At 34.1% G+C, this 26,041-nt stretch overlaps 3 protein-coding genes across 3 annotated transcripts; 1 reads left to right on the forward strand and 2 right to left on the reverse strand.

Moving 5' to 3' along the window:
* Window positions 1-1,126: 1,126 nt before the first annotated feature.
* LOC143611455 (uncharacterized) lies at window positions 1,127-5,263 on the forward strand. The gene is made up of 5 exons (XM_077085646.1): window positions 1,127-1,671; window positions 3,025-3,177; window positions 3,423-3,488; window positions 3,574-3,720; window positions 4,163-5,263. Exons 1-5 carry the CDS (start codon window positions 1,213-1,215, stop codon window positions 5,261-5,263), a joined length of 1,926 nt encoding a protein of 641 aa, XP_076941761.1. The 5' UTR covers window positions 1,127-1,212.
* A 4,471-nt stretch (window positions 5,264-9,734) lies between these two features.
* Window positions 9,735-14,696, reverse strand: LOC143611456 (vacuolar-sorting receptor 1-like). The gene is made up of 12 exons (XM_077085647.1): window positions 14,131-14,696; window positions 12,869-13,561; window positions 12,697-12,785; window positions 12,557-12,626; window positions 12,352-12,435; window positions 12,196-12,272; window positions 12,034-12,115; window positions 11,701-11,783; window positions 11,062-11,128; window positions 10,860-10,988; window positions 10,664-10,770; window positions 9,735-10,047 (listed from the first exon to the last, which is right to left on the reverse strand). Exons 1-12 carry the CDS (start codon window positions 14,420-14,422, stop codon window positions 9,949-9,951), a joined length of 1,872 nt encoding a protein of 623 aa, XP_076941762.1. The 5' UTR covers window positions 14,423-14,696; the 3' UTR covers window positions 9,735-9,948.
* An 862-nt stretch (window positions 14,697-15,558) lies between these two features.
* LOC143611458 (BTB/POZ domain-containing protein At3g08570-like) lies at window positions 15,559-19,715 on the reverse strand. Its single transcript, XM_077085651.1, has 3 exons — window positions 19,644-19,715; window positions 17,590-18,808; window positions 15,559-16,267 (listed from the first exon to the last, which is right to left on the reverse strand). Exons 1-3 carry the CDS (start codon window positions 19,688-19,690, stop codon window positions 15,728-15,730), a joined length of 1,806 nt encoding a protein of 601 aa, XP_076941766.1. The 5' UTR covers window positions 19,691-19,715; the 3' UTR covers window positions 15,559-15,727.
* Window positions 19,716-26,041: the final 6,326 nt, after the last annotated feature.

Genomic DNA, 26,041 nt, shown 5'->3' on the forward strand with positions numbered 1-26,041 from the left:
GTTGAACATGTTATTTGTCAATATGACATAGTTAGATGTGTTTAAAACCAATTTTCTTTTTTTTTTTATCTTAAAATGATGATTGGTTTGTTAGTTAATTATCTCAAAACGGTATTGACTTGTAAGTTTACTCTTTCTTTTAACGTTTAAATTGCATAAAAAAGTCAGGCCTAAATTTTTTCAATGCCAAAAAATAAAATCTTAAATAATACATTAGCTTGTCGAGCCATGAACTGACTCGAGTTTTGTACGATCCAAACTCGAGTTCAATGTCACAACTCACTAAATAAAATCAAGCCGGCTCGAGTTAGGTTCGAGTCGAGGCGTGTAGTAAACGTGAAAAAGCGTCTTATCATTTCAAATAAAAAAGTAGTAATTATTGAAGTGAGTCGGCCGGCCGGCCCTATAAAAGGAATGAATCCTTGATTTAACATTTGGGTTTTGGCGCCTTCAGTTTCAGCTTCTGGAGCAAGCTTCTTTGGTCTTTACATGAAGCACCAACAATGGTACTCTTTCTTTCTTCTACCTTGTTATTTAGGTTTTCATTGCAACTGACGAATCCAATTACTATGCAATTTCATATTTAGGGATCTAATTTCACATTCAATTTTCAGTATTTAGGGTTCGGGTTAATTGGGTTTGAGTATCCTAGAAAACATTTTAAAATACTAAAATTAAAGCTAACATATTCAAACCAATAACAAAACAGAAATAACTCTGATAAAATTTATCAAAGTCCAACGATAATAAACAAAACCAACATGATAATTAGGGTGCTTGCTTTTAGTCATTAATCGAAAACATTCAAAAGCAATAAATAAAGAATATCGATCCATAATAGTTGGAATGGGAACAATCCATCTCGGCCAAATTATGATAACCTTTGCGGCTAATGCTTTAGCCTATTGTGCCTATAAATATATTCGGGAGAATTCGGACCCAAGAACCAACCGGAATTACTTCGGTTCGGGTAAAAGTGACAGCTCTACTACCCCTAAATGTGTACACTTTTTGTTGGTATACTGCATATTATCTTTTTACACTAATCTCTCAATCGTGCAGGCTTTCAATACGAAATTCTCACTGCCTTCATTCCTTAAACAAGTAAAAAAGCTCACAGATAACCAGAAAGACTCCATTAAACGAGCAGGATTTGGCAACCTGTTGCTTATTCCAGATCACGTCTTAAGGCGGACCCAGTTATTCCAATTGATGGAAAAATGGAATTCTGAAAATCAAACATTCACATTTCCTGCCGGAGATTTAAAAATAACCCTTTTAGACGTTTCCTTAATCTTAGGACTACGCGTTACTGGTCTACCCGTGGTCCTAAATGATGGTGCACCATTAACGAGTTTAGAGAAAGAATTCGGTGCATCTGTTTCAAATAGGACACTTGGTATGGAGTTGTTAAAAGAGAGACTTGAGTCGGTTGGTGAGCGGGACGATGAATCTTTTGTTCGAGTTTTTTTGTTATATTGTTTTGGAACATTATTATTTCCGAGTGTAAATGGGAAGGTGGATTCGAGGTATCTTTGTCTTCTTGAAGATGTGGATAGTGTGCGTTCCTTTGCATGGGGTGCTGCTGTTCTTGAAGATCTTCACAATTGTTTGACTCAGAGAAAAAGTAAAAAGACAAATAATATTGGAGGATGTCTTATTCTTCTTCAAGTAAGTTTCCTTTTTTACTTTTAAATTCATTTATTTTAGTGATTGACTCTTTGAACCACTGCTCGTTTTGACTAGTGCCAATTTTGACCTGTTCATTTAATGAATTTATTTTGGTTATGTTTTATCTATTAACGGGTCAAGCTAGCAAAAAGAAGGAAAACCAGTTTAAAAAAACACGGCTCAAATGGGTCAAAAAGTAATTGCGAAATGAAACATTTCACTTGCCAATATTATATTTCATGTGTTTTAAAATTTGCAATGTTTGACTTGAAAGTCTAGGGGTGTCAATCGTGTCGGGTTGGCAGGTTGAATTGTTCAATCCATACACGATCCGTATTTTTATTCGTCACACAAACACCAACCCTAACCTGCACACACTGAAAATCGTGTAACTCGAACACTACCTGTTTATCATTTATCTAAAACATGTCAAGCGGCTTGGTGGGTAATAATCAAGTTGTAAGCGTCTTAACTGGGTTAGTGGGTTGTAAAAAATGGGCTAAACTGGTCATAAACAAGTTAGTGAGTCGACCTGTTTAACTAAGCAGGTTGGTAGGTCAACCTGTTTGACTAATCGGGTTAAACAGTCCGACCCAAATATGACCTGTTTAACTAGACAAGTAAACCCAAACACAACCCACTCTTGAACGGGTTAGATATGCCTACCCAAAGTCTGATTATAGTTTATAAAAAAGACTTTTGATCATTGGCTAAATGTTCAATGACATTTAATATAGATAAACATTTACATTTGTTACGCCCTGCTTGCGGTGCGCGCATATAATGTATATATGTGTGAACCCACGGGTGGGCAAAAGTGAAATTGCACTAATTTTGACGTTATTTTACTAATATCGTGAAAATAACGTTAAAAGTGACGGAAGATTAATTAGGCATCATGTGGTGGCGTTGATAGCCGAAAGACAAGGGTACATGCACCAATCAGCCGGTGTCCCGATGATTGAGTGTTATGTGCCTTATATCCAAGGCTTGATGCAAAACTACTATCGAGCCGGGGGTCTCACCGGAAGCAGCCTCTCTATCCCTATGGGGTAGAGGTAAGGCTGTCTACATCTTACCCTCCTCAGACCCTACCATAGTTTTGCTATTGGCGGGATATACTGAGTACGATGATGATGATGATTTACATTTGTTGATGGCAGTCAAAACTGTTAATTTTAAGGACAAAAAGGTAAAATTGGGTCAAAATAATTACAATTTGAAATTTTGAAGTGTTGAGCCTGAAATTCTTTAGTGTTGGTTTGTGTAGATTTACGTAACTTGATTAGTGTTATTTTTTGGTTCTAATTATTATAAAATTCAATTTCTAAACTTGTATATCATTGTACACAGATATGGTGTTATGAGCATATCCTTACTGGAAGGCCAAAATTACTGGATTACCCCTTCATATTACCTCGTGTATGCCGTTGGGAAAGCAGTGCAAGGCACTACTCAATGTCTTCCCAATACAATATCAATTTTGAGGAATTAGAGCATACTCAGGTGGCAATCTTGGCCCATTTACTTATCATTCAGAAAACTGGATTCTAACTGAAATAATATAATGTTTGTAATCTTGTTTGACACACTATTTATATACCAAAATTTAAAGGGTTTTTTGACAAAAAGGTTATGCAGTTCAATTGTTTTGATCTGTACCAAATGTTAACAGTTTTGACCCATTACAACCCACCAATTTTGCCAGCCTTATATATGTAGCATGCACTTAAGGATTAATGTATTGTCAGATATTATGGAAGCTTGAACCGACATTAGTGGAGACGGAGATTGATATAATCAGGGAGATCCCACAAGTTAGTTTCTTTACCTTCTTATATACATCATGACATTTGTCCGAATTTTCTGCTTATTATTATTATTTTATTGAATTTCCACAAGGAATGGTATTTAAGAAGCGGATCTGGAACGATTGAGCAGCCAATTGAAGTAGAAAGCCAAACTGCAATTAGATCGGTTACGGTACACATGGAAGAAGTAGAAGAACCAATGAGTCAAGAAAAGTCAACTGTCTTTGTCAAAAAGAATGTAAGTTAAATATTATATCTTTCTATTCCTTTTTCATATGCTTGTATATAGAGGGAGCAAAATGGGTGGGTCAAGCGGGTTAAGTTTTGGTAAATGTCAAAATGGGATGGGTTGACTTGTCAACATTTCTGTATTTTGTTATTTAATTTCATAAATAGCTAATATGTCAAGTTATGTACTAAAACTAGCAATACATTATTGTTGTTATTGTTTTTTTACCAACAAAATTCGCAAGGTTGAAAACGCTTGGTTATGCTTGGTTGACTTTTTAAACTATTTCACATGATTCTTTCTGATAAAGTATTTTCTTTTAAATTTAAATCTATGCATGGTACCAGTCTTATAGAAATGCCATAATCTTCAAAATCCTTTAGCTAGTAATATTTCTCAAAATAAGATCTTAGACATTGAAAATGCATGTGGCTTGTGTTTTTTTTGCAAGGATGAGGAGTCAAAGGGGATTGAGGATCTTAAAAAGGAAATTTTTGAATTGAAGATGATTATAAAGGAAAGAAAAGAAAACGAAGCAAAGATGAGAGTGGAGGGCGAAGATGAGATTAAAGAACTTAGCAAGAAAGTTGAAGATGCAGAGCAACTAGGAAAGAGACTTCAAGGTGAGAATGAAGAATTACAGGAGTGGGTTCAATATGACGTGGAACTAAGAAAGACGGTTCAATTTGAGAATGAAGAACTCAAGAAGAGGGTTCAAGATGAGGTTGAACTAAGAAAGACAGTTCAGTATGAGAATGAAGAACTCGGGAAGAGGGTACAAGATGATGAAGAACTAAGGAAGAGGGCTCTGGATGAAAACGAAGAACTAAGGAAGAGGGTTCAAGATGAAGATGACCTAAGAAAGAGGGTTCAAGATGAGAATGAAGAGTTACGGAAACGGATTCAAGATGGGGAGGACCAAAGAAAGCACATTCAATACGAGAACGAAGAACTCGGGAAAAGGGTTCTAGATGAGGTGGAACTAAGAAAGAGGGTGCAATATGAGAATGAAGAATGCATGAAGAGGGTTCGGGATGAGACTGAAGAACTAAGAAAGAGGGTTCAAGATGATGAAGAACTAAGGAAAAGGGTTCAAGATGAGAATGAAGAACTTAGGAAGAGGGTTCAAGATGAGGACGAACTACGAAAAAGAATTCAAGACGAGAATGAAAAACTAAGGAAGAGGGTTCAAGATGTGGACGAACTGAGAAAGAGAGTTCAAGACGAGAATGAAGAATTAAGGAAGAGGGTTCAAGACGAGGAAGAATTAAGGAAGAGGGTTCAAGATGAAAATGAAGCGCTAAGGAAGAGGGTTCAAGATGATGAACAACTAAGGAAGAGGGTTCAAGACGAGAATGAAAAACGAATGAAAAGAGTTGAAGATGAGAATGAAGAACTAAGGAAAAGGGTTCAAGATGAAGAGGAATTAAGAAAGAGAGTTCAATACGAGCATGGAAATCTGTGTGACGAAAATACGTTGATGGAAGGAGGTATTTTGGATTTGGAAAAACTTTGCAGAAGTTGGTCGGAGGAGAATATTGGTACAATCTGATCATTGTACTCTATATGTAGTGTTCTTATGTATCAATATATTATTTAATAAATTGTACTACATACTCTTAAAAATTTAAAGAAACTGCTAGAGCTAAGTACCATGTACAACACTCTTGTGATACATGTGGGGGTGGGGTTAGCAACACCTATAGAGGGAGATAAGTTTACTTCATTTCATGTATAAAGTAATTAAAAAAACAATAGTTTTTCTAGCCCCTCATGGACCTACTAAATGCCTTGATAAACTTTGAATTCTTATCTTTTCTTTCTTCTTTCCGGGTGCCAAAGATGGGCTTAAACAGCTTCTTCATGACCTTCTTAAAGCCCGACCCACGGCGCGGCGGCATTGGTGGCTGATAGCTAGGTGCAAGAGGCACAGAAAGACTCATACCTAGAATGGCTTGATTCAGTTGCACCTCAACCGAAAGCCTTTCAAACCTGTCCAGTAATGTGCTTTGTTCATCACCAAATCTCTTCATAACCACTTGTATTTCTTCCATTCCCTTTCTTCCCATCTCTATATATATTGATTTTGCTGTCTCTCTATTTTTACCTTTCACTTTACCAGTCTAGTCTGTATGTTGTAAGATGCCTGGATGAGTGTGATGAAAGGTAATAGCTTTAGTGGGTAAGTCTATGGCTTCAAGGAAGCCCAAGGGAAAAAAGAATCTAATGCCAAGTAAAAATGACATTTGAAGACACATTAATATAGTTCAACACTATTGAAATTTCAAGTATTGCAGTAATATATTTTTGAAAAAAAAAAACAAGATAATTTACTGAATTTTCCTTTTACCAAATGAATTCTCATTTAATCATAAAACGGTTATTATTTTATTTGACTTTGACTATTATACAACTACACACCATGCTAAAGGCACTAGCTCTTCACAAATAAGTCGGGTGTAGGAGAAAAATACATAAATAAGTCACACTAGTCTGACCAACTCGTTCTAGTTTGTGTAAAATACCATGGTTCTCTAACATGCTCAACCAAGCGAACTACATAGAACCGGACCAGTTGATGGACCGAATCCCGGTTCGACCGGCCGGTCCGATCTCAACAACATTGGGTGTAATGCATCATTGATAAACTATATATAAAAGTACAATGCAAATAAATACAAGAAAACATAATCAGATACAATATTCTAATTATGGTAACAATATAATAATCAAACGCTAATAACATATTCTATAATGCTCTCTAATATTCCCCGCAGCCAGAGCAGTAGGTTATCGGACACGCTCAAGAACTCGATTGTGAGATCTAAGAAGATCGGCGGCGTCTTGACCATGGTCAAATGGCAGCTAGGCATGATAACTGGAGCTTCGATTGTGACGGCGGAAGCTATGACTTAAAGTCCTTAACTACAAGTGCTAGATTATGGGGATTTTGGGTGAAACCGAATTTTTGCTGCTAATTAATTATGGAGCCATGAAGCCAAATTTAATAAAAAATGTATATTTAGTTTTCTATTTGTATTATTATTTCTCATTGTAAAAATTTATCAGCCAAAAAAATATGGAGCCATGAAGCCAAATTTGAAGCTCCAGCCACGCCGTGCGTGATTTTGCTTTATTCCAGACAAAAAAGTTTTATTAAATTTAGGATTATGTTTCATTTTTCAGAATTATGTACGGTTTGTACTATGTTTGCATGTCCTCAAGGATAAAATATTCTTTATGTTATTTATAAATATATTTCACTTGATTTTATCTCTCGTATTACGTGGTTGTTTCATATTTTTTGTTTTTAATATTGTGAGTATATTTTTATTGATTTTAATTTTATTTTTTTGTAAGAATGTTAATAATATAATTAAGGTTTGATGATTAGAGTGTTTCACAAATAAATTAGATGTTATAACCCGTTTAAAAACTATATGGGTTTGGTAAAAAACCCATGACCCGCTTATTATATTTATTTACTATAAAATTGTTTCTTATTAAAAATAATATCTTTTTTTAATAAGCGGCTATTAATTTTTAGTATATCCCTATTTTATAGGATTTACATATCAACTTTTCGGTGAGATTAATTTTTAATTTGATGAGATGTTATAACTCGTTTAAAGGCTATCATCTATCTGGGTTTGGTGAGACTCATACCCGTGAATTCAGGTCAAATGCGTTATAGTCTTCATTTACAAATAAAGTAATCTGGTGGCTTGAGAGAGGTTGATGAGCAACTACGGAGCTTTTAAATGTTTCGTTAATATACATTTAACTAGACGGATGCCCGCGCGATGCAGCGGGAAATACAAACCTTGATAATTAATCACGTAATAGATTTATGGGTGTTCACTGTTTCTTTTGTAATCGGGAAACCGTTTATTGGTATAGTTAGATTAATAATTCTTATTTTAAACTCAATTTAGTATTGAAGTACAAACGAAACCGGAACCTAACCATTGCTAATGGTTTGGTTTTGTTGAGTTTTTATGATAGAAAGACTATTTTGTCCTTCTTTAAGCTTGTACCATATGCTTAAATCTTTATAAAGTACTTAAAATCATCGTCTTAATTTGCCCTTTATTGCTATATTATATATAGTATAGATAAGTACAAATGAAAAAAAATAGCCTGACTATTAATTTGTTGGTCAGCAAGAAGACTCTCAATAGATGTTTCACTATATGAGTGTCGACCAGGACGAAAATCAACATCTACGTTTAGTACCAATAAACTCAATGTAGTACAACCAAAGATAAAGACTCAACGAAAGAATCTACACATATCTTTGCAACAATGTGAAGACAAACGTACAAAGGGTTGTGTTTGTGAGATCCATCAGATCTCACAAATACTCAGAAGACTAAAGTGTGGATCCTAACGAAAGATTGTACGTGTCGCATATATTTCAACTATCTTGAATTGATATTATGCATTCAGACTTAAATGTCTTTTAAAATATGCTAATAATGAGAAGGCATTCTTGATGAGCCTTAGATTTTACATGTTTTATAAGATAACTTGCAACTATTGAGTTTTTAAGCAAGGAATTGACTTAAAGTGATAAAAAAATTCGTTTGAAAAAAAAACACTAAAGTTACTTTTTCCTTAGAGTGCAATTGACCTTAACGAGAAATTTAGCAGTCATCTGTAGAATTATTAGAGCATTTGTAATGTGACGTTTCCGTTTTCCTCACATCAGCCCAAACACCGCTCCAGGAGGGAAGCGTTTTGAAGAAATGGAACAGGTTGATATGCAATCAGCAGGTGGATTGAGTTCACCTGGGGATGTTGTAGTTATCATTTGCTGCAATTAATCAAGTCAATTCATGTTATGTTTAATCTCTAACGGGCCAACTAAGTAAAGTGCAAAATCCTTATTGAAGTTGAAGTAGGAGATCAACTCATGCATGATTCGTTTATGTTTCAGGTTTGAAGTTTTGACATTTGGTGGCAGTCTGGTGTGATGAATGGCTTGGATTCTTTCTCAATGCAGAGTTTGGTGTATGCTGATTCAGATTGGAATCCAAGGTTTTATGATCTTGTTAACATTATTTCGTGCATTCTTTCTTTATTAAAGGCACAAATACAAATCCAAAATTATCAAATAATAAACTATGACAGTGAAATTAGATGACGACTGATGAGTGAGTTAATCAAGTTTTAATACAAGCGAGCTATCTTTACATTGAATATTTGTACGAGCCGTGAAACTCGAACCAAATAGGCTCAAGTTTGGACATGTCAATCTTCGGTGAGGAATTTCTAATCTATTTTTAAGCTCTAAAATTAATGTAACTGTAGCATAAAATTAATAGATAATAAAGTACATCATCATCATTGTACTCAGTATATCCCACCAATAGCAATGCTATGGTAGGGTCTGAGGAGGGTAAGATGTAGACAGCCTTACCAAGGATAGAGAGGCTGCTTCCGGTAAGACCCCCGGCTCGATAGTAGTTTTGAATCAAGCCTTGGACATAAGACACATAACACTCAATCATCGGGACACCGGCTGATTGGTGCATGTGCCCTTGTCTTTCGGCTATCAACGCCACCACATGATGCCTGATTAACCTTCCGCCACTTTTAACGTTATTTTCACGTGATTAGTAAAATAACGTCAAAATTAGTGCAATTTTACTTTTGCCCACCCAAGGGTTCACACATATATACATTATATGTGCGCACCGCAAGTAGGGCGTAGATAATAAAGTACCTGTTCAACAAATATTTCATTTTACATATGTTATTTAGTTTTCTAAAAGCACCACTTGTTTTTATTTAACAAACTTCGTATATTAATCAACTATAGTTTGGATACTGTTTTTCCATTTTAGGCAACGCATTATTGTTGTTTTATATAGAAGAACAACTTGCCTAAACTGTTTTTGGCATAAGGAGGATTATATTTAGGTACCACTACCAACTATAAAATTAGTTTCTAAAATATCCAAATTATGTACTTAGTTTACATTATGTGAACTATAAAAACAAATACTAAACTTGTAGCATCATCCACAAAGATTAAAATGGTTTTTATTATGGCATGTAACATAAATAAACAACCTCAATAACACAAATCTTTTAAGTCAACTCCAGAAGCCTTGGAAAAAACAAGACCGTCACTGAAACATATACATAGACACGTCGAACAAACAAAACGCAACCCGTTAATCATATAAAGGCCGGTGGTCATCGATCTATAAACGCGTTTGTATCTTGTTGCTACACATTTCCACGAGTCCCATGAACTTCAATCTCTGCCTGGTTGTCCAACGGCATGTACTGTGCCATGATAGCCCGGATCTCGGAATCCATGTATCTCTGGACATCATAAATCATAAAAAAGTCAAAATGAGTGTTAGGTGGCAAGATGAGCACCATTTATTTGTCCAATTTTTACTTCCATGTCCTTGAATAGAATGATCTAGGAGGTTTGTTTATATAAGCATTACACAAACACTTGAGTCCACCTGCTTTCAAGGGTGTCAATCATATCGGGTTGAATTGTTCAACCCTCAACACAACCTATATTTTTATTCATGTCAAAAACATCAACCCTAACCAGCACACGCTTAAAATTGTGTCACCCGTACATGACATGTTTAACTCGTTTATCTAAATGTGTCAAAACAGACTGGCGAGTAATACTCAAGTTGTAAATTTGTTAATCGGGTTGGTGGTTTTGTAAGAACATGTGTTAACGGGCAATAAACGGGTTAGTAGGTCGACCTGTTTAACTGAACAGGTTTGTGGGTCGACCTGTTCAACCAAACGGGTTAAACAGATCGACCTGAACACGACCCGTTATTTTAAACATGATCATTTCGTGTCGTGTTGGATTATGCCACTGAAAAGTTATTAGACCCATTTGAGATTAAAATAACCCAAATCAACCCGCTATCAAGTAAACGGGTCGATTAAAGGAATAGTTGCTTACCCGGACCCTGTACTTATAAAATGCATATCCCGCGGCTCCACTAACTGCCAAGCCGAGAATAATGACCCACACAAATCCCCAACTGACTTCCGATCTACCATCTTTACCTATAAAGAAATTAAAGTATGAATACAACATTGTATATCTATATATAATATTACTTAAAATTTGAAGATTAGAAATATAAAAAACTTACTTATACAGGTGTCATGTTCTCGCATGTAGAGCAAATTACCACTGCAGCTACACTCATAACTGCCCCATGTATTCTTGCATTTGCACTGGGGACACTGACACGCAGTCTTCTCTTTGCATTCATCAATATCTGAAATGTTGACCGTCAGAATACAAACACGCATAAGTAGTTGTTTTATGATTTAATAGAGAGATGAAATGACCTTCACAACTGTTGACTCCGTCTCCTTTAAACCCTGGTGGACACTTGCAACCTTTTGTATGGTCATCCTGGAAGATTAAAAAAGGTTGTTAAAACTTAAAACCAGTGTGGTTCTGTTACAAAAAAAAGGTGAACGAAAATGTTGACAGATAAGTATATACATCTGTCTGAACGTGTATATATAGAAATGCATACATATATAGGGTGAGGTTCATTACAGAACAAAAAGAAGAAACCTAACTCATTTAATTTCTTCAGCGGTTCATATTCGTATAAAAAAAATTTACTCTTGCATGCAATGTGCATGTTATGTACATAAATAACCATTAAACTAATTTGTTCAAATGTTTGTTCTCAATTTAAACATTTACCCATACATGTGTAGATAATATAATCTAGTCTAGGCTCTATAAATGAATGAAAGTTGTTCATATTGTTTTTTAATTTCAGGAGAGATGAATAAACTTCACATTTCAACCACTTTCTTATATTTTTAAAGACTTTAAGATCGCAAAAAATGGAAGGCTTATTTTGTTCTTCTCCCAAAAAACTGTGTTCTGCCTAGAATTATACTCTTTTTCATATGTGTGTAGATTGATTTGCGTAGATTGAATTGATATATGAAAGAGACAGCACTAACAATACACGCAGAGTAGGTCCTGCCCAGCTTGGTGCCTTTCCAACAACCTCCATTGTTAACTTCACAGCGTAGTGCTCCCGAAGCTGCAAGATATCGAATGAAAAAACATCAATATTTGGTTGTTTACACTATAGCTAAGGGATGTTTGAATTTGCTAACTGATATTAGCAAATAAATATAGCAATAAGTAGCATTTTATGTTTGAATGAACATATTATGCTCCTCTGATTATCCATCCAAAAATCATTTTAGAAATGATTTTGATTATTCAGTTATGACATAATAACTTCCAAAAATAATTGCAATAGACACAAATGTTACAAAAAAGAATACCTTCACAGTGTTTATAACCATCACCGGCAAACTTTACACCCTGTACAATTGGGCATTCACAAACTCTCCCTCTAAAAGTATCCTATAACACCAACATTAGATTAGTTTAAATACCCATCACAATTAAAACAAAATTAATTAACTGAAGGCGCATAATAGTACCCTGCATGCTGTAACATTAGCAGCTTCATCCTTCCAACACCCACCATTGTTATCCATGCACTCGTTTGTTTGTATATCTGTAAACAACAGAACACGAACTATATTAACAAAAACACCTTTGCTAGTAATTATTGTTGACCAAGGAGGGGTCCTGACCATCGCTCAAGCATACAGCTGGTTCAGTGGTCTCTTCAAATCCCGAGCAAATAGCCTTCAAAACCGCTTGTTTTGCAAGCTTACCTGAAACAATTCAAACAAATTATGATAAACATCTGGTGAAAAGACCCTTTTGCCCCGTTCCCAAACACATGCGCACACACATTATACTTCCGGTTCCAGACAAGGAAACCATATAACATACCTCTATACTGTCTGTTGTTTATGACAAGAGTTGGCAGTATTGTTACATCCCCACGTGTACCTTTGCCTATCTGCACAATTATCAGATATTAAAACTACAAAATCAACCTCAATATGTTACAAATCATTGTCAATAGATACCTGTGTTTCTTGCTCGGCCTTGAGGACCGCATTCTCCTTATCCGCTTCTGTGTCACCAACACACTCATCAATTTTCTTCAAATCAACACCTGAACAATTATTTTACTCAACAAAGTTAAATATTATCATAATAACATAATCATATTACTAATCCTTTGTTTAACAAACTCACCAAGAGACTTAATAACTTCATCTGCACACTCTTTATTATACTTCTTATCCTTCATCGGGCAGCGAATCAAAAAATCCGTCACATAATCCCACCAAAGCCATGGTTTCCCGGTCTCATTCGCCACTTTATAAAAGCACGCCTGCCTTAAATTCTGAACCACAACATCTTTCCCATCATACCCTTTACTAAAATCGTTCTCGGGATCCGGAGCACAATATCTCCCATGATTAATACACTGAGACTTGCACTGTTTGCTCAACGTGAATGCCTCAGGACAATACCAAGTAATATAATGAGGTGTAAATTGAGTGTACCCTTTCTTTTCAAGTATTTGAGCCGCCCCTTTAAACTCTTTAACAAAATTGATTTGACTATCGCACTTGGGCCCACACTCATCGTTGCTATTGGTCCAAAACTCATACTCAACACGCTCATCGGGGTGAGGTAGAGCTTCGGTCCAGTCAAGTTTTATATTGACCATTTCGCCCTTGTTTAGAGCCTTCTTTATTGAGTCACCGAGTGCTTTGCTGATGAGTGCAGACGGGATAGTGATGTTTTGTAAGTAATCTGCAGGCGCGTTATCTGCTTCGGGCATGTCCATGGTGATTAATGGCTCGGGTCTGTCATCTGCAACTAGAATAGCTGCAGCTCCCGCGTTTTGAGCGTTCCATGCCTTTAATGTGAAGTAACATTCTGAGATATTAACAAAATAGCACGGTTAAATTGCAACCAATAGGGCAATTTTAGGAAAGCTTGTTTATACAAAAAACTAGGGCTGTAAACGAACCAAACCGAACAAGGTCTTGTTCATGTTCGTTCGTTAAGTTTATAAGGAAAAGCGATCAATTCACAAACACCAAACAGAACGAAATTTCTTGTCTGTGTACCTTCATTAAGGAAATGAACTTGGTCATGAACTGTCCAAGAAGACAAACTTGTGCTTGGTGTTTATGCTAACATTCATATTCATATTTTAATTTTACATATAAATTAATCAGACAATACTCATATATTATTTTGTTTTATTTATAGTTAATAATTTTGCTTAAATCTATATGATAAGATTAGATATAAGTAATTAAAAAAATATTAGCTTTAACATAAACAAACAAACATTTATAAACTTAACGAACCAACACAGCCTTTGTTGATGTTCGTTCATTTATTAATCGAACGCACATAACAGTTCACTCGGTACATTTACAACCCTACAAGAAAGAAACCTTAAATATTTTTCACCACAATCAAGAAAGAACTCTTACCGCCACGATCAAGGAGCACGAAAAGGGGCAAACCGCCAGCAGTTTCGGACTTCAAAGACGAATCAAACCGCTGACAGGCCTTCTGATTGGAGTTGGGGTACTTGACCACACCAGTCAATGTTCCACCATACTGAGGGACACCAAAATTACCAATAGCACACTCATACACATCCTTCAGATGATCAGGTGACGTCACCCTCAGACTATTCTTCTCCACCACAAATCTACCAAAACATGACTCTTCAATCATAAACAAACAACATATAAAGATTACAAACCCTAATCTCCCCATGGTCAAATCAAACCAAACCAAAAGGAGTTGACCCAGATCAGGAAAGCAAAGGGTTTATTGAAACCCTAGATGATTGATAATAAATATCGATTGAATCGAAGGGGTTTGACTTGTAATTGGTGAACTGATACCGATACAGAGTGATATAATAATATTATTTTATTATTTATACGTGTGTAGGTGTTAGATTGGAAGATATATACAGCATTTAAGCTGAATTTAGAACAAGTGTTAATAAACAAGATTATGATGGTGCAGGAATAATGATATTTTTGTCAAGGAAAAAAAAGGTTAAAGAGAAAGAGAGTGAATTGGAAGTATTCTAGAGTTTAAGATTAAGAATTTGAGATCTATAAATTCTAAACTGGCTGCTTCATCAAGTCTTTCTTTCTTCAATTCATTATTATTTATTAATTACTGTATTAAATTGGTTAATTAACCTGCAAGTATATTTTGGTCCTTTGGATCTTTCCTTTGGTCCAAGTTAAATTTGGAAAAGCATATGTTTTTTTAGTAATTTAAATATATACAAGTCCGGTGACTTCCCTTTTAAAAAGGTTCTGAGTTCAAGTCTCTCATGAAATAATTTGTTTTGGGTTGAGCCATGTGGTTTCTTAGTTGTGGGTTTTTTTGGTTGGATGAGTTAGGTCATCACGTTATGTTTTTAGGGCGGAAGGATGAACCTAAGTGTTCGGACTTTTATGTTTTTTTATTATGTTTAATTATGGAAAAATATGGACCTGTGATGAATGATTGTTAGGTAGTTGTAGTTGTACGTCAGTGCTAAAAAAATCATAGCAACAGGACAAAAATGATCACAAGCACGTTTAAAATGAAACATAAATTGCAAGAAAAATATAACAACGCAATCTGATAGCTAGATAGCTATTTAGATACGAAACTGTAAATCGATTCAAAACCAGGCACGGGCCCGATCCAATCCACCAGTTTACCCGGTTTGAAATTATAGACGTTGGCACCTGTTTGGATCTGATTTAACAGAAACCGGTTGGAAAAAAAATGGTATATTTTTTAAGTTTTCGAAGTTGTTTGGTGAAACCTATTAACGTTGTCTAAGTGCCCCGCGATGTAAGGGTGGGAGAGAGGAAGAATATTTTTTTTAACCAAAAGTGTGCGTGAAATCGAAAAAACTAAATAAATCACAGGATCACACAAAATTGAAAAGTACTTCAATCTACCAACAAGAAATATTAATTACACCAAATTTCTTAACTCAAATCAAATTCATTACTAACACCAAACTAAAGTAAAAAAGCACAGGTCAGTCACACACAACTCTCATACTCAAGAAAGAGAGTATTCCCTCCTCCGACTACCCGACGACCTCGACTTCTTCCCGACCCCGGTCCCAGTCCCATGCTTATGCTGGCTACCATTCCCAGGACCTGCAAACATTCCAAACTTCTTGGATATCAAAGTCAAAAACGTCTTCCCGTTACCAGACTTATCCATCATCCCTTGCTTCATGCAAACCTGTTCCTTCTCCAAGTCACTTAACCTCACTCGCATTCTTGAAATCTCTAATTTCAGATCACGGTTCTCTCGTCTTAGAGACGCGTACGTGTCACGTGGAGACATGGCTGCACTCGGTGCACTGCTGCTGCTGCACATCTTTTGTGACATGTAGCCGGACAGAGCCGACGGTCCGGTCATGGTGATCGCTGTCTTTAGCCGAAGCTGTTCAAAGTAGAGCACCCGGATAGCCATGTGGGCTGGGAGCCGGTCGTTTTGGGCTGCGTGGTTAGATGCTTCTTGAGAGAGCTTTTCACAGTCTATGAACTTGCAAATTTTTTTACGCACGTGTTCGGTTAGCATCGGATGAGCCTAATCCATCACAATAATAATAGTTAGGCGTGTGCGTTCAAACAATCAAACAGTCAATACGGTCAAAGCGGACAACTTTTGTTAAATTAGTAGTTACTTTGTCAAATAGGGATGTACATGGGTCGGTTTTGGGCTCAAACCAAACCAAAAACCGAAATTTCGGCTTTTGAGTTTTTGAAAACCGTTTGGCTTCGGTTATTTCAATTTTTGGTTTGGGTTTTGTTTGATTTCGGTTATGCCATGTGGGATTAAACGTTTTTGGTCAGAAAAAAACTGACCCATAATAATGAATTTGGACCCAAACTTTGGGTCTAAATCTTTTTGTTAAAATAATGAATTTGGACCAAACTTTGGGTCAAAATATTTTTGTCAATTAATAATTAATAAATTATTATACATTTAAGCTAAAATATTAGGGTTACACTATTTATTAAGCTCTTGTACATAATTAAAATTCAAAACTAAAAATGAAAATCCATAAGTTCAACTTGGTACAGTTTTTTCGGTTTTAATTATATATAAAACCTAGAGTGAACCGAAAGTTCACTTTTGATGATAACCAAATACCAAATCATCGGTTTGTGTTTAGGTTCGGTTATTTCCATTTGGTTTTTCCGGTTATGGATGGAGTTTTTTCAGTTTTTATGAAAACTAAAAGCCACACCATCGGTTTCTGTTTGGGTTCGGTTGTTTGGTACGGTTTTCTTGGTTTATCAGGTTACCGATCGGTTTTTCCGGTTTCATGCACACCCTGGACTCTCAAATATGATTACAGAAGTAGAATCATCTCAATAACAAGAGTTAAGTGCAATTTAGTACCTGTGGTTTGGTCAACTACACAACTTTAGTACCTATTCTTTATTTTGTGCAAATGGCTACCTCAGTTTCAAAAAACTTGCATTTTTAGTACTTTTTATCTAACCAGGGATATTTTGGCAACTTCGTTATTTTGGCAACTTCGTCTATTTTTTCCGTTAAGTCAGGGATATTTTGGCAACTTCGTTATTTTCTTTGTTTTTTTTCTTTTCTTTTAAACACTTATATCTTGTAAACCCTAAATCTCCAAATCGAAACATCAAAATCCAAATCCTAAATCCCTAAATATTGTAAAAATTCAAACCTTATGATGATATGTAGAAAGGGTTTGGGGATTTAGGATTTGGATTTTTTATGTTATGATTGAAGATTTGGGGTTTACAAGACATAAGCGTTTAAAAGAAAAGAAAAAAACAAAGAAAATAACGAAGTTTCCAAATTATCTCTGACTTAACGAAAAAAATAGACGGGGTTAGAAAAAAAGTTGATTACGTGTTATAAGTTACCTTGAGATAAATATCAACAGCTCTATAAAGCCCATCATCGATAAACCGAGCATAATCGGGCAATACTTCAAGCATAGCAATAAACTTTTGAAAACTCAAGTACGGATCTGGAGCAATTTCTGCCAGGTAAGCATCAATAAGCCGACCAACTTTCAACAACGAACCATGGCTCGGTGAACCCATATCACCTTCTGATTCATAGCCACAATCTTCATCATCTTCCTGCTTGATTATTTGAAGAAACTGCACTAATATCCTGTGAATCGTGTCAACATCAAATAAAGACTCACCATTTTGACCAGACGGTATCAACAAATCATCAAGCGAAACCATCTCTAATCTAACGGCTATCCTTCTTTCCAGAGCAAGCCGACACGCAAAACTTGAATCCACCATAATCGCCATTCTTAACATCCCAAAAAGAAACTCAACCGCAATAGATGCACCTTTTTCAGCTGGTAACAAACTCACAAGAGTTTCCACAATTACCCTTTGACTGTCTTCAACCGCCACAGGGGTTGTTCTTGCAGGATTCCAAATTTGGGATTTTCCAATACCCTTTAAAGACGATTGCGCATAATGCATTATGGATGCAATTACACTATCTTGTCTAATGCCTTTACTTACCATAACCGAAATCGTCCGTTGATAAAGTTCAATTTTTAGAACCGAAAGATCTTCAATCCACCATTCTAGGCACCTGTTATCTGCATCTATACGCGCGCTGTCGCATTCTAAACGAGAGAGCCCCTCGACAAGCTGTTCTTTACACACGTTGTTGGCAATGGCATCAACACATTTGTCAATAATTCCTAAACTATCTGCTAGGGGTAATATCGTCTCACATGAACATAAAGCCTGTACTGATTTCTCAAGACTTGGTGTGACAACCTCGTTTAGATAGATTTCTGTGCGTGTAAGTAAGTTATCGTCTCGGTAATCTTCTGTCATTTCTAGGTACTCGGCAGCACAGTGGAGACGCGCTATGTTTTCAGTTGTGATTTCAAAGTTCATACCGTAACAGAACTTTGCAGCGAGTTCGAATGACTCGGGTCCACCTGGAAAGTTGAGCAGGTCCAACTTTGACAGATTTGGATCCATAGATTCTGCGACCATTTTTCTTATTTTTCCACTTTGTGATACCAGAGGGAACTTGTGGAGTAGAAAAGAGGTATCATCAATGGTGATAGTGATATCGGGAGCCATATCTGAAAAGATACTGTGCACGGGTATATAGCCCTTTTAATAATGTAGTATAAAGTATAAGAAACCCTGGAAGTAACATGTATGAAGAAGAAGCTTCATAATGATGCAATTAAGCATATACTATAGTGTTGATTGGTGTTCAAGTGAACAAGGACAAATAGATTCACAATGCAGAGAGTAATATTAATTTGATAACCAGTAAGAACAAACAGCATGAATCTTCATAATTAGGGGTGTAAACGATCTTGAGCCTAAAAACAAGCTTGTAAAAAACGAGGCAGGCCCGAGCTTCAATTATTGAGCTCAAGCTGGCTCGTGAACCTAAGCAAGCCTATTATCTATATAATTCTATTTAATATATAATAACTTGATATTTTGATGATAATTATAAGGATCACTGTACATAAAACCATGATAAAATAACTGTAGGTCTCGTTTCGTATCCGGATTTCTCGCCCACTTTAATTATAATATATAATGGGTTTCGTCATTTGACATCGCAAGTCACTTATATTGGCCTTGCAATAACTAAAGAACATACATTATGCTGTATATATATAAATCAAAATTTAATAATAAAATAATTACAAAGAGTGTATAAAATTTAGTTATTAATGAAAGGAGGTAAGTCTGGAGCCCTAATAGGTTTGAAACAGTGCATACATAAATACTACCAGTTACCACATTTGAAGAAACAACAACGAGATGAAGCAAATTAAGGATGAATCAATCATCACAATAATAAACAGTAAAATTATTGTTGCGAATTCACGATTGAAAAAGCAGTAAAGTAGAGATGAATTTATTAAATGTGAGATAGATAATAAGAAAGAGAATGAAGGAAGTACCGATTAGCGAAGGTTGGGGTTGAAGATGAACGGGAGGATAGTACCATGGCGGTCAAGTGTTAATAATGAATGCACAACGTCGGATTTTCAAATGTTTATCATCTTCAACAGGTAGGAACGAATGAAGCAGGTGAGTGAGTAATCACTAATCGACTGCTACGCCAATAATGGATGGATCCGTTTATTTTTCACTCCATTGTAAATAAGCTGCTCCACTAGGTTCGGTTTGTAAACGAAATTTATTTTATATATAATAATTATATATGAAAAATATGTGTAGGGTTATCGGTTTATGACACATACCTGTTAGTTAATACTACGTAACACGGGTTTTAATAGATTTGAATTTGAGCTTTGTGTCTTAAACAATTTGATCTTAAAATTTAAGATATGTTTAAATTGGTGTCTTAACAGGTTAAAGACATGTTAACCTGTTATTAACATGTGTTGATTTTTAATTTTAAAAAATAAATAAATATACATTCATAAACCTAAAGTCATGCTTATATGCGGCATTGCACTTATGCCCGTCGGAAGCCGATATTTTATTTTTAATGGATGTTATGCTTTGCTTCTATGGTTTTTTGTCTTAAGTATGTTATGGATTTGTGTGTTTTTTCTTTCAAATATGTTATAGATTTGTGTATAATCAAGACTTGTTTGCTCGTTTTGAAATTTTTTGTTTCTTTACATATGTATTATTCATTATATCTTTAAACAAGTCCCTTAACATGTCTCTTAATAGGTCTTAACATGTTAACCGCTACTAAACAGATCCGTGTTCGTGTTTAGAAAAAAATGGCACGATTAATTATCGTGTTGTGTTTGTGTTTGGTACCACATATCAGGGCCGGCCATAAGGTGTGGCCAAGTAGTCAACGGCAACATGCCCGGCACCTCGCTATGCCCGATTTTTTTTTAAAATCATATGTATTTTTATTAAAACAATGTGAATATTTAGTGTTTAAACTTAATTGCATAATCACTAGCTTGGTCTAGTGGCAAAGGGGTATTACTTCCAACCCAAAGGTTATGGGTTCTACTCTCATTTTAGGCATGTGTAATTTTATTTTTTATACAAAAGTTTTTTACACAACTCAATTATAATCAAGTTATCCATATAAAAATTAAATTGTTTAAACCTAACAAAAAACTCTTTTTACCTATAAAATTTTAATTGATTAAACCTAACAAAAAACTCTTTTTACATATAAAAATAAAATTGTTTAAACCTAACAAAAAACTCTTTTTACCTTAGGCCCAAAAAAAATCTCGCATTCGGCCCATTTTTTTTTTTCGGAGCCGGCCCTGCCACATATCATCGTGTATTATCGTGTTTTGTCCGACATGTTATAACAACCTAGTTTTATGAAGCAGAGTCTACGTTGAATTGCTTTATTGTGTTTGTAGGTGCGGAACAGTTACAAGGGAAAATAATGAGCAAAACTGGTGAAGAAACTCAAAACGACTATGTTGACTTTTGATTGTAAAGAAATGAGCTATATCAATACAATTAAGTTTTGTTATTCAAGAGCTATAGAGTACAACCAACATAAGAAACCTAGAATGCAGCTCTATTAAAAAAACCGTATCAGAGGAAGTAAAGTGTCAGGCGATTACAAAATGGATTTTGAAGTCAATATATTAATATAATGGGTCAACAAATAAAATAACAAGAATGATGGGCCGAGCACAACCCAAAAGATGTTTGGGAGGATAATAATAATAATAATAATAATAATAATAATAATAATAATAATAATAATGTTATAAATATATATTATTATTATGGTTATCAACACCTAAAATAGATTAGCTTTTTCTACAAATATTCCTCTCCTAAATATAATCTATTGCATCTCATTGTAATATACACATGATTAATGAAATCTCCATTTTCCTCCTATCTCTCTTTCTCATATTCATTGGCTATTAAGCTTGTTTCACAACACGTTATCAGCACGAGTTGTTATTGGAGACGGAGTGGATCAGATTTTAATAAGCCATGGGTATGAATCAATCAGATTGCAACCGCAAAACTGGTAACCTTTTGATTCTATCAATATTTGTTTATAATGCCTGCATTCAAATAATATGTTTATCAGAAACCATAATCTTGTTTTTGGAGAAAACGACAACAATTTAAATTATTTAATGATATCTCATATAAGATGAAAAGCAAACTGCAAGTTGCATAACATATATGCTGATTATGATTATTTGTTCTAAGAGATTTATGAAAGTTGTTAACTGTGAATAAATAGTTTCATCTCAATTAAATATTAAACTAGTAAATACCATGTATTTACTTATCATAACCAAGTTTAACTATTATTTATATAAACTAGTACTGTTGTATAAAATAAAGAATCCCACAAATTATTAAGCCATCCATGTATGTTAAAGTGAAGGATCAATGCACCGGATTCGTTTCCAATGTACATGATTTGGAAATTAAATAAAACATATTCTATATTTAGACGAAATTTATTGCCTTTATATATTCATATATTGTTTAGTGTTTTCTATAAGCGAATTATATATGAACTATACATGGATATTATTGTTCAAATAATCGTTATACTTTAAATGTGATTTTTCCATTTTGTATAGTAGTGCATAGTTATATTTATTTTATTCAAATAAGGTATATATATTATTTTTATTTAATATGTAATATAAGTTTTAAAATATATTACAATATAAATCTATGATTTAAAGTAATTGTAGATATTCTCTATATAAGTTATATTATCATAATCTTGGTCTTCCACAAACTTATTAAGATTTATGTAAACGGATACATGGGTGGTTGTTAGTTATGATTGATTCCTTATGATTTATTGAAACAAAGTAAATCATACATCTACTAGATAGTTATTTTCGTATGCATATTGATATATGAAATAAATTCAATTAGTATTGAGAAAAACTAGATTGATAGATTGTATGATACCGAGTATACACACTTTTGTAATATTAAATGATTTATATTACCACTATTATTTTGCTATAATTTTTTGGTTCTCTAAATTGCCATGTTTGATATCGGTTATTATATGATGTAGCTAGATAATAATATAACTAGTCGTTTCTTTAGCTTAAACAAACTATGGCTATGTTAGTTAATAAATTGATGAGTGAATATGATGTTAAACGATACCACTTATAGAATATTGGTTTTCGTTCACAAAAGATAGATATATAATTTGGTTAGTGTTTGTGTTCTATTTTTGGGTGGCTTAATACATTAGTTTTAACAAAAAGAATTCATAAGGAAATAACTATTTGTACCACTTGCATATGTCAATGAATATTACCTTGTTAAAGGTAATTAATATAGTTGATAACTTAAAGTTATTATAATTTGTTTTATAATGACATGTTTACTATTTAGTATTGTGTGTAATCTATTAGATAATATTGAATAGAACAAGTACATCAAGTTATGGTTTATTATCAATCTCATGAAAAAATAAAAATATACTTAGATATGACACCTAAAATGTCATTCTCCTTAGATCTTATTATTAAAGATTATAAAATGTTAGTATGATAAATCTTACATGACTCATTCATGTAATTACTTTCTCAATACTTGTTAGTATATAAAGAGAAGATTAATTATGAGGAAAAACATGGATAAGACCATTTTTCATTTGTCAAACCTCAAATATGCTTTCGAAGTATCATATCATTAAAACATATGAAACGTTTGAAGTGATTTAGTATCCGTGCTGGAGAAAGTTATGAATAAACCATGGAAATGGTTTGGTTTTATACCATTCCTGAAGTGAATTTGACAATGTATTGATCATTGCAATCATGGACATAATTGAGAAAATTGTAATGGTGATTATTTTAATAATGAGATCGATCATCAATATATGCCCATGCTAATAATGAGATCAACCACCACATGTGGCAAAGAGATTGATCATGTATGAGAACAAAATCTGGAAATACAAAAGTGAAATCACATGATCGTTTGAAATGATCATATAATGTTCACTCATATTTACAATCTTGTACTAAAGAAGCATGATACATATACGATCATAAACCTGAAGTTAATGGATCATGATTATCTTATGGCGTGACCGGTTAGACCACACCGAGTAAATGATATGAAATTTATTGAGGAACCAAAAGATTCATCATAATAATTATACATGTAATATTTCTCTCAAGGGAAATCATTTAGTTACCAAATGAAGGAGGGGTGTGAATCTCTAGATGTTATGGAATTGAGAAAAGGATACACATATCCTAACATGATATCATTTAGTGTTTTGAAAATCAATGCATCGTCTAAATGGTTATCAAGGCAACTTGATGTTTGCATGATTTATGGCTTAGCTAATAAGATAGCAAGCATGTTATTCCTTATTGGTATATTTACATTATGTTATAATAATGAATTTTACTCCAAAGTTAATATTGATCATTGGAATAAGTGTTGAACTTCTAACAAATTGTTAAAGACGATTACTCAACGTCTATAATTGGTTACAAAGGCAATTATTACGAGAGCAAAGGTTCATGTTTGTATTTGAGTACATATGATTTTACATGTTTAAAAAACTAATTCACATCAAGCCAACAAGTTATGATACTTCCTCCCCATTTTAATTGGTTTTTGGTCAGTAGCCAAGTATTTCTCATCTAATATTATATATTGAAATTAATCCACCACAAGACACAAAGATGAGGCCACAAAGGAAGTTGGGAATGTATGTTGGTATTAAATATTATCTATGATTATATACTTAGAGCTATTAATGAGATATTTGTTTATGGCTCATTAGTTTTCACTTTAGTGAATCAACATTCCAACATTAGGGGGAGATATAAAGCAGTTGGAAAACGAATTTAATTGGTATGAATTATCGCTGATCCTCAAACTTATATGAACTAGAAGTTCAAAGGATAATTCATGTATGAAGATTAACGAATCAATTACCAGACGATTAACTGATCAAAAGAGAGTGTCTAGCTAAGACACTCATACGAACTGCTAATGCTCCAATTAATAAATGTCCCAAAAGGACAAACGCATATTGATAATAAGTCTAACGCGCGCGTGTAGCGTGGTAGACTGATCGGTTCTAAAGGTAAAATTTCCTCAAAAATTGGAGCAAATAATGAAGATGGTCAAGTCGAGGTGTAGTAAAAGGTCTCTTGAAAGAGATTAGACATGATGGTTCTTGAAGAACCTTAGGTACCTGAAAACAAAGAGCTCTCAATAATATATTGTATCATGTCTACAAAGATATATGGAATCGAAATAAAGTTGACGTCGCTATACTTTTATATATATATAATTAGCGCTTGAAATGATGATGATGAGGATCAAGATTCTAAATATGCCTATAAAAATGATTGGTCAAAGTGGAAAGACGCAAATAGGGCAGAGTTGAATTCTCTAAATAACGGAAAGTTTGTCGGACCAGCAGGCCATACAACTTAAGTTGTAAAATATGTTAGATATAAACGGGTCTTTTATGTGAGTTATGAAAATTTAATAAAGTGATATAAGGAATAATTGGTAGCACAAGTGATATAAGGTAAAATTGGTAGCACAAGGATTTTACAAAGACCCATGATTAATATGAGGAGATGCATTCTCCAATGGTGGAAGCATTGACTTTTCGATATCTAAATAGTCTGGTAATGAAAAGAGAGAATTGATATGCGTCAAATAAGTATTGTGATTCAGTTGATACTGAAAGTTTACAATAAAGTCTTCGAAGGATTTGAATTATCAAATCATGTAAATTAAATTCTTGAGAACACTATGGCTCATGTTGTATACAGATTCATATTTGAATATATTACGATTATTGAATATGTTGAACATAAATGTAACCTAAAGAGTTTCATAAGGTAGTTGAATATCTGAAAGGTTAACTAATACATATTAATGATGGAATTCTTGTGCATCAATAAGCAATGCACATAGAAGAGAATCTATATGATGAGTACAATATCTTAATAAACAAAGAAATGGTACAATATGGATTTTGATATGTGATACAAAATTGATGTGTTAAATGAGCAAGTTTATGCAGCAAAAATCCTAGAAAAGTGAACACACATGCATAATTTGTCAAGTTGGAAAGAAGTTCATGATAGATTGGAAAATGCATAGAGTTATGCTTATTGCGTATGGACTAATATAGTCGGATTGAGCATTGTACAATCAATAATTATTTTGATAAGGAGGGAGATAAGTTGGATGTCATTAGTCATACTTTTATCAAAATTCTACTCTTAAAGTTCATATAATCACAGTTTACAGTGATGATGTACACATTATCGAGAGAAACTGCAGAACTTTTATAATGAGAATTTTTGAAATACCTTGACATGATGTGATTATTGCTCGACCTGCAATT

The sequence above is a fragment of the Bidens hawaiensis genome, unplaced genomic scaffold (assembly GCF_021521415.1).
Source record: "Bidens hawaiensis isolate Kalapana, Puna unplaced genomic scaffold, B.hawaiensis_p1.1 tig00031120_1, whole genome shotgun sequence".
Lineage (NCBI taxonomy): Eukaryota > Viridiplantae > Streptophyta > Magnoliopsida > Asterales > Asteraceae > Bidens > Bidens hawaiensis.

What these genes read in the sequence shown, in the direction of transcription:
- LOC143611456 (XM_077085647.1), bottom strand. Translation starts at nt 14,422, where the DNA reads ATGGGGAGATTAGGGTTTGTAATCTTTATATGTTGTTTGTTTATGATT. An exon ending in AAACAACAGACAGTATAGAG is followed by an intron (nt 12,436 to 12,556) that starts GTATGTTATATG and finishes GAATTGTTTCAG; the next exon opens with GTAAGCTTGCAAAACAAGCG. An exon ending in GGACCTACTCTGCGTGTATT is followed by an intron (nt 11,129 to 11,700) that starts GTTAGTGCTGTC and finishes TTAATCTTCCAG; the next exon opens with GATGACCATACAAAAGGTTG.
- LOC143611455 (XM_077085646.1), top strand. Translation starts at nt 1,213, where the DNA reads ATGGAAAAATGGAATTCTGAAAATCAAACATTCACATTTCCTGCCGGA. An exon ending in GATGTCTTATTCTTCTTCAA is followed by an intron (nt 1,672 to 3,024) that starts GTAAGTTTCCTT and finishes CATTGTACACAG; the next exon opens with ATATGGTGTTATGAGCATAT. An exon ending in CTGTCTTTGTCAAAAAGAAT is followed by an intron (nt 3,721 to 4,162) that starts GTAAGTTAAATA and finishes TTTTTTTGCAAG; the next exon opens with GATGAGGAGTCAAAGGGGAT.
- LOC143611458 (XM_077085651.1), bottom strand. Translation starts at nt 19,690, where the DNA reads ATGGTACTATCCTCCCGTTCATCTTCAACCCCAACCTTCGCTAATCG. An exon ending in ACCCCAACCTTCGCTAATCG is followed by an intron (nt 18,809 to 19,643) that starts GTACTTCCTTCA and finishes ACCCGTGCACAG; the next exon opens with TATCTTTTCAGATATGGCTC. An exon ending in CTGTTGATATTTATCTCAAG is followed by an intron (nt 16,268 to 17,589) that starts GTAACTTATAAC and finishes GTGATGGATTAG; the next exon opens with GCTCATCCGATGCTAACCGA.